Source organism: Branchiostoma belcheri, unplaced genomic scaffold, assembly GCF_001625305.1.
Source record: "Branchiostoma belcheri isolate BF01 breed outbred unplaced genomic scaffold, Haploidv18h27 scaffold22, whole genome shotgun sequence".
In the NCBI taxonomy this organism is placed as follows: domain Eukaryota; kingdom Metazoa; phylum Chordata; class Leptocardii; order Amphioxiformes; family Branchiostomatidae; genus Branchiostoma; species Branchiostoma belcheri.
The window spans coordinates 601,434-608,589 of record NW_017803713.1 but is presented as its reverse complement, the minus strand read 5'-3'; the positions used below and the strand labels follow the sequence as shown (position 1 = coordinate 608,589).

Below are 7,156 nucleotides of genomic sequence, written 5' to 3'. Positions count from 1 at the left end.
TTTTTTTTTTTTTTTTTTTTTTTACCACGTCTGGGCATGAGTCATCACAATGGAATGCAGGGCATCAACCAATAGGCATGCAGCTTTCCTCTATACTTCTTGCTGATTGGCTGTTGGGATTTAACTTGATTAACACCCGCACAGAGCATTTCCAGCTGCACAGAGCATTTCTTGCTGATTGGCTGTTGGGATTTAACTTGATTAACACCTGCACAGAGCATTTCCATACTGACAGTATGTCTTTATTCAAGTGTTTTGGTAGGTATTTCAAGCTTTTCTGCTCCAGCATTGGAATGCGGGGCATGAACGTTTTTTTATTTTATTTTGAAAATCAACAGTTTGCATTATGCAATTAAAAATCCTAACCAATAAAGTAGGGAATAGCTATCCAACTGTTGTTTTAGTTGTATGTTACTTCATATTATAGTTATATCAATGTAATCATTGTTTTCCCTTGTGTTTCTCATTCTTTCCCTGCCATGTGGTAAAATGTGGTGAACCCATCGCTGTATTTGCTCCAAAGCAAATATTGGCCTTTCTAGTTTGGTATGTTGAGTTTTTTTTAATGCAGACGCAATTCAACCGCGGGTACTGCAGATTGTTCTGAATCCGTCCACATACTGCCCATTTTCTCCTACCCGGCCCGCCCATCATGCAACATGCAACAATTAGAACAGAGAGAAAACCCCACAGCTCAGCCTCCCTAAGCAATACTTCCGTACACAGAAGTGAGTTTAACATCAAACCGACTTACTGGGTGCAAGCTGGTACTGCCTCAGGATGCTATCTGCCCGAACTTTTCTGATGGAGTACACGGCGATTGTGGCGATCCCCAGTCCGATGATGGACAGTTCTATGTAGTTCCACACCTTTTGAAGAGGGCAACAGTTTGTTTACACATTTAAAATGATACGCTGCATTGACGGAAGCAGGATGTATGATTAAAAAAAGAGACCTTTACTACGTTGTACATAAAAGCCCACTGGGTTAAGTGCATGTCAAAACAAAAGAATAATTCTTAGATACATGATGGTATAAATTGTTTACATTCTTGTATACTATAATAGCCTTGCATGTGAATTAAGCTTCTCCATTCATGCAATGGTGTAAATGTAACAAAGGATATGATTTATTATCAAAGGTTTGTCCAAACACATTAGAAAGAGAAGTGTGTTTGTATTACCTAGGTACATTTACTAACTCAAGGAGGAAAACATAGATTTATGAATAAATGATCCTTACCTCAAAGAAGTACAGAATCTTTTCATTCTTCATCTCCAGTATTTCCACCACGAGGAAATACAGTATAAACGCAATGGAGACAAGTTGGCAGATGACGATGAAAACCATCGTGCTTCCCTGGTAGTTGTACAGTCTAAATGTCCGCGTCGTGCTCCTAACACCCAGACCTCCCGTTTCCAGGAACTCAATGTTGATCTCGGTGGTCGCGAAGAGGTTGACGCCTGGGTTGTAGGTGGAGAAGTCTGCCGTGATGATGTGTGTTGTTTCTTTGACCCACTGGTTCTCCTCCAACGCTTTCACCACACGTTTAGCTGACTCCAGGTTAGCACCAAGGATAACGGAGGACGGGTCGTAGGACTTCGCGACTGGAAGAGCCAAGTCCGAGTCAGACCACAGCTCATTGTTATCCAAGTTAATCTCGCCGCCACCCGAGAACATCTTTGAAACCTCTGCCCAGATGTTGTCAAAGTCTGCTAAGAAGTCGCTAGCTTTCTTGGCCAGATCTTCGATGCTGACTTCTCCCGACTTTGCCTTCCGTGTCTGGCGGAGGCGAGCTGGCCCGATACGAAAGTTCTGTAAGTCGAGGAGAAACTTCCGCTCGCGCCATGGTAGCCTCTCGTCACTATTGTACCAGGTGTCGCGGTACAGGTTTGGGACTAGAGTTAGGTTTGCCCAGGTGTAAAAGGCCTCATCTGTGCGCACCTATGTATGAAAGAACAATAGTGTTACAGTAGTGGAAATGTATAACACTGGAAGTGTTGATCTCAACCTGTTATAACTTTTGTATAGGCGGAACACAAGAGATCGCTATTGCATTTTCTTTCATAGACAAAAAATAATGACTGATAAGATAAGCACGTATGATTTTGCCGGCAAAAAAGTTCGAACCACCGTCAGATCTATAAGCTATGATGATGGATAAGTTCAGCGTTAGGGTAATATTTTGTCCTTTCTGTTCTGATGTTCCTCTTTGAACAATAATGTTTCAGAATACGTGTTTATTCAGCATATGTATTTTTAAAATAAACATGGTGTGAACCTGATGGTTCCATCGTAACCTACAGCTAAGATGCTCGATCGGATCAAATGATGCTTACCGCAGCACCAACTCTTATTCCTGAATCAGAAACCCAGCCAGCTTTTTAATGTACTTACATCTGTGAGTGCGAACACCGAGCTCTCCACAAACGCATTGTTGATTGACTGTACCAGGTGGTACGCATGCGTGTCCGTGACGTCATTAGAGACCACGGTAAGCGCCAGTAGGAAGAAGGTGTAGACGAGAATCTCCTTCTGCGCTTTGTTCATCCGCTCGTCCTTCTCCCGCTTCAACCGTGCCCGGCGGAGTTCGTCTTCGGTGGGGGGACTGGGAGGTGTTACCGCTTCGGGTTCCTCTCCATCTACGGTGATATAAGGGCGTGTATCAGTGAATCAAGACCAAACTAATGCTTCAGTCAGATTTCTAAGCCGGGACCCAGCCGGGCAGTTTGCGGGAACGAAAAGTTATGTATAGAATTCCATAAAACACACAAAACTTTCAAAGATAACCATAAAAGTAATTTGTGCAGGCTAATAAACACTTATTTTTTTTTTCGTTTATTTGAACAGCCCGGCAGGCCCAGGCTTAGAATAGGGCATAAGACACACCGTGTTAAAGAACGGGAAGAAACAATGAAGAATCTGGAAATACTTAAGAATAAAGAATAATAGAAGCAGAGATAACAGAGAAGATGCTTAGACGGGGTAGAGACGGAGCTCATATGGGCTGTACTCGCATGTGACAAGGGTTTACAGTTAAGGATCACAGCAGTAATGATTTGGTATCTGCTGTCTTACGATGTATGGTATAAGATGCATGTGGATTGACATACCGTCGGTCTCTTTGTTAGGTGGGTCCACTGATTTTACGGTGGATAGATCAGGAACACTGATGTCGTTTTCAGGGCGTCTGAATATGGCTGACAGCAAGCAGGCCAGTACCAAGATCTGTGGTTGATACATTTAATCATTTGATCAAAGTGATTTAATTAATATATTATGCGTACTCCCTTGCACACGTAAACAAGATGGATCGTTACTATACCCATCACAATTATACTATATATTTTATTCAGGTCTGGGATTTGGAACCTTAGAAAACCTAATTTCTGTTGCAGTTCCTGCCAGGGGACCAACATCTAAAAAACCTGGCTGAATATCAAATCTTATATCAAATCTCATTACAATTCATCTTCAGCTTCCCATGTTATTAAAGCACAAACACCGTGTTAAATAAGCTACAGTAACAAAAATTAGCATTTCTATTATCAACATTTTGACAAAGAAAACAACCGCATACCTTGATGGGCTGTACGAAGAGCACTGACTCGATCATCCCCAGCAGAATAGACGACAGCCAGTCCAGAGACTTCTCCCTCCCCCACTCGAGTCCGTAGAGGATCGTGAAGAATCCCGAGGCTGTCACGGTCAGGAACACCAGGCACCAGGCGATGTACACACAGAAGTGCGGCAGGCCCTTGGCTTGTTGTGGTGGCGGAGGCTTGTATTGCTGCTTTTTTGCCTGATCGACTTTCCAGTGAATAACCTTTACATGGCTGTTCCTTCTAGAGCCCTGTGGAAAGTAAGTAATAATCTAGAAAGGTCGACATTTGCTTTGGAACAAATGTAGCGGATGGCTTCACCACATTTTACGACATGGCAGGGAAAGAAGGAAACACACGGGAAAACAGTCTATTACATTGATATAATTATAGTATGAAGTAACAACAGTTGGACAGATACCCCCTACATTATTGGTTAGGGTTCTTAATTGCATAATGCAAACTGTTGATTTTCAATATAAAAAGAAGCGTTTATGTCCCGCATTCCAACGCTGGAGCAGGAAAGCTTGGCATACACACCACACTTGAATGTATTTCACACTGTCAATATGGCATGGCTTTGTACAGGTGTTAATTGAGTTCATCCAATCAAATCCCAACAGCGAATCAGCAAGAAGAATTGAGAAAAGCTGCATGCCTATTGGTTGCTTGCTCTGCATGTCATTCTGATGACTCATGTCCACGAGTATAACAAGAGAACTATGATATTTTTTTTTATCTCTGTATGTAATTTACATGCTAATGTTCTAACAAAAATTAATTTAAAAAATACTACATGTATATGCGTTGTAGAATACATTAGACCCTGCTTACCTTGCCTACTTGTTTCGGCTTGCTGCGCCTGAACAGCTCCACTACTGCTAAGGTGGCCGGCAGGGTGATGACACTAGACACCACGCTGACGTACAGCTCGTACAAGGACAGTTTCAATGGCCCAATGGAAAGCCTATCAAATTAACGTCAACACACTCAGTAAATTACTATCATTCTCCTACAGCAAAATTTGATTAACATTGAATATTATTTTGGAGGAAACGATCGGCTGTGTGACAGTGGCTTTATCCAACTACAAATATATTCACAGACGGCACATCACCTCTTCAACGGGATATGCAACGAACCCTAAGTCGCCAACATCAGTCTATGAACAGATTATTAATAGCTCTTTAAAACATTTTACTACCAAGCCATAAACTGGTAGTGGTGTGTGTTTAGCTCCCATACGCTTTCCCAAATGCTGAGTGCTAAACGCAGAAAGCAGTATGTACCATTTTAAGGTCTTTGGAATGACTCGGCTAGGGATCAAACTCACGACCTACCGAATGCAAGGCGAACACTCTACCCAAGTAGTCATTGCATCAAGCCATAGTCAGAATCATAAGAGATTAAAGGTTAGATGAAACTAGTATTACCTTCCTGGGTCCTTGACTGTGGAGTCTGTTCTGTAGAACATGGCGTTGGTGACCATGGTACAGAACAGCAGGGTGAGGCAGCAGGACAGCCGCTGTACACGGCTGAAGTTACTCCTGTTCGGCCGACACGCCACGGAGAACCACAGGTGGCCGTCAAATAACTGCCGCAGGGCGCTAAAAGTACAACAAATAAAAAACAAATGACTTCCTAATGGGTTTCGCATGTATATGTTTTAAAGAAAAGGTAAGAGGCTCGGTGTTGAACTTAGTCAACCAACCCAGCAAGTGAAAAAAAAAAAACATAGCCTACACTGGGTCTTCTTATAAAGGGTGTTCATCATCAGATTGTGGAATAAAGAAAAATTGGATCTGACTTGATTCTGCTTAACTCCCCTGGCCAATTATTCTCCCTGTCTGGCTTACCGCTTATACCGACTTTTTACTTCTGGTGTTTACTCAATTGTGATAGTAAATAAATCTGGTGACTAGAACCTGTTGGCTAGTACAGCGCCCCAGTGGACCCGCAGACCGATTCCCCGTAATAGACCTTTTGTGTTTGTTCCTATGTTTGGTCTAGCAATACGTCCGAGTCCATCATACTGAGGGGGCTGGTGATTATAAGGAAAATGGAACTTCATAGAAAGAGGTGTCTACTGTTACTGATGCTTATTGATAATTGATTGATTGGGGAGCACAAGACTCAATCAACAATGTGATTATCAGATAGTAAAGGGAAACTAAGTCAAATTATACTGAAGATATTTGTTCAACTTGCCTCTTGTTAAACAGGTTTTGAAAGTCCGTTATCTGCTCCCAACCGTCGACCGGTAGAACTCTGCTGACCCGACCGTCATCCTGATCAACCGCCAGCCACTGGTTACACTGGAAGTAGAATCTGTCCGTGGGGAAAGAAGGACCTATCGTTATCAGCGGTTTATATAAATCTCTTTACAAATACATTTGGCTGAACTGAAAGGTGCAAATACACACACACACACACACACACACACACACACACACACACACACACACAAACACAAACACACACACACACCACTTAGTAACAAAAACAAATGACAACAGTCAATTGAAATATCTACGAGTGATATTTTGGGAAGGTAATTGAACCCCTGTCACACATCTGGCCTTCTGAATGGTGCCGAACTTTCCCAACCATAGAGTTGTTGTACATTATGTATCTATATAATTATGCTGTAACACAGTTTTAGCTATAAAAAAATTGTTGGTTTTTGTATGTTTTAGACATTTTTGTCCGACAAAACAGTTAAGATATGACATCGACTATTCAGTGGTATTTATCGCTTAAAATGATAACAATCGTACAAGATGGAAACGCGCGTCGCGTATGAGTACGTAATTGCTACTACTAAGTGCGTGCGTCCTGAGAATATGTGGATGTTATAGTAACACCATTTTATAAGAAACTTCTTTACTTGACGAAGGCATGTGGTCCCAGAAATCTAGCCGGTTGGTAAGTTGGTCGGAGGAAGGTGTGACAGAGGCTTTCGAAAGTTTCAAAATCAATGACATCTATTTTACAGCTAGAAACATTGAATGACTGAGCACGCAATAATAAATCTTTGCTATAGCAACATGAATCAGTAGTGACGTACGTCTGATTGGCTTGCAGATCTTTCACCACTACATTGTCCAGGAACCAGCCGGCCCCCGACCCCTTCCCGGAGTTGTCGTGCCAGATGTTGAGATGTGTCAAGCTTCCTAACGGCCGCGGGGTCGTCAGGAGGAAACTGTTAATGTGACCTCTGCTGAAAACCTGTCAGAAGGAAAGTTATTGTATTTAATTACGCCGTACACCATTACAAGATAGACTATGCAAGTTCTGTAACAATTCTTGTATTGAAGATGAATCGCATTTTATGCTTGACTGTATATTATATGATAACGAACGTAAATCACTGTTCAGTTCAATTAAGCTCGACAAAAAATGTAAAACATTATCAAAGGAAGACACTTTTAAATATATCATATCATGTACAAATATAGACGTCATCAATGAAATATGTAAGTATATTTCAAAATGTTTCAAGAAGAGAGAAGAAGCCATTAGATCTTAGATCTATACCATTATATATATATATA

At 41.6% G+C, this 7,156-nt stretch overlaps 1 protein-coding gene across 1 annotated transcript in view; it reads right to left on the bottom strand.

Annotated features, from left to right (window-relative positions):
* Positions 1 to 7,156, bottom strand: part of LOC109470097 (polycystic kidney disease protein 1-like 2) — a 16,700-nt gene that overhangs the window by 5,973 nt on the left and 3,571 nt on the right. Inside the window, exons 4-12 of the mRNA XM_019768877.1 lie at positions 6,670 to 6,830; positions 5,811 to 5,930; positions 5,036 to 5,209; positions 4,437 to 4,569; positions 3,581 to 3,853; positions 3,114 to 3,228; positions 2,398 to 2,642; positions 1,243 to 1,944; positions 755 to 869 (exon numbers count right to left, since the gene is read on the bottom strand). Coding sequence (XP_019624436.1) covers positions 755 to 869; positions 1,243 to 1,944; positions 2,398 to 2,642; positions 3,114 to 3,228; positions 3,581 to 3,853; positions 4,437 to 4,569; positions 5,036 to 5,209; positions 5,811 to 5,930; positions 6,670 to 6,830 — 2,038 coding nt within the window. The remainder of the gene's footprint in view (positions 1 to 754; positions 870 to 1,242; positions 1,945 to 2,397; positions 2,643 to 3,113; positions 3,229 to 3,580; positions 3,854 to 4,436; positions 4,570 to 5,035; positions 5,210 to 5,810; positions 5,931 to 6,669; positions 6,831 to 7,156) is intronic.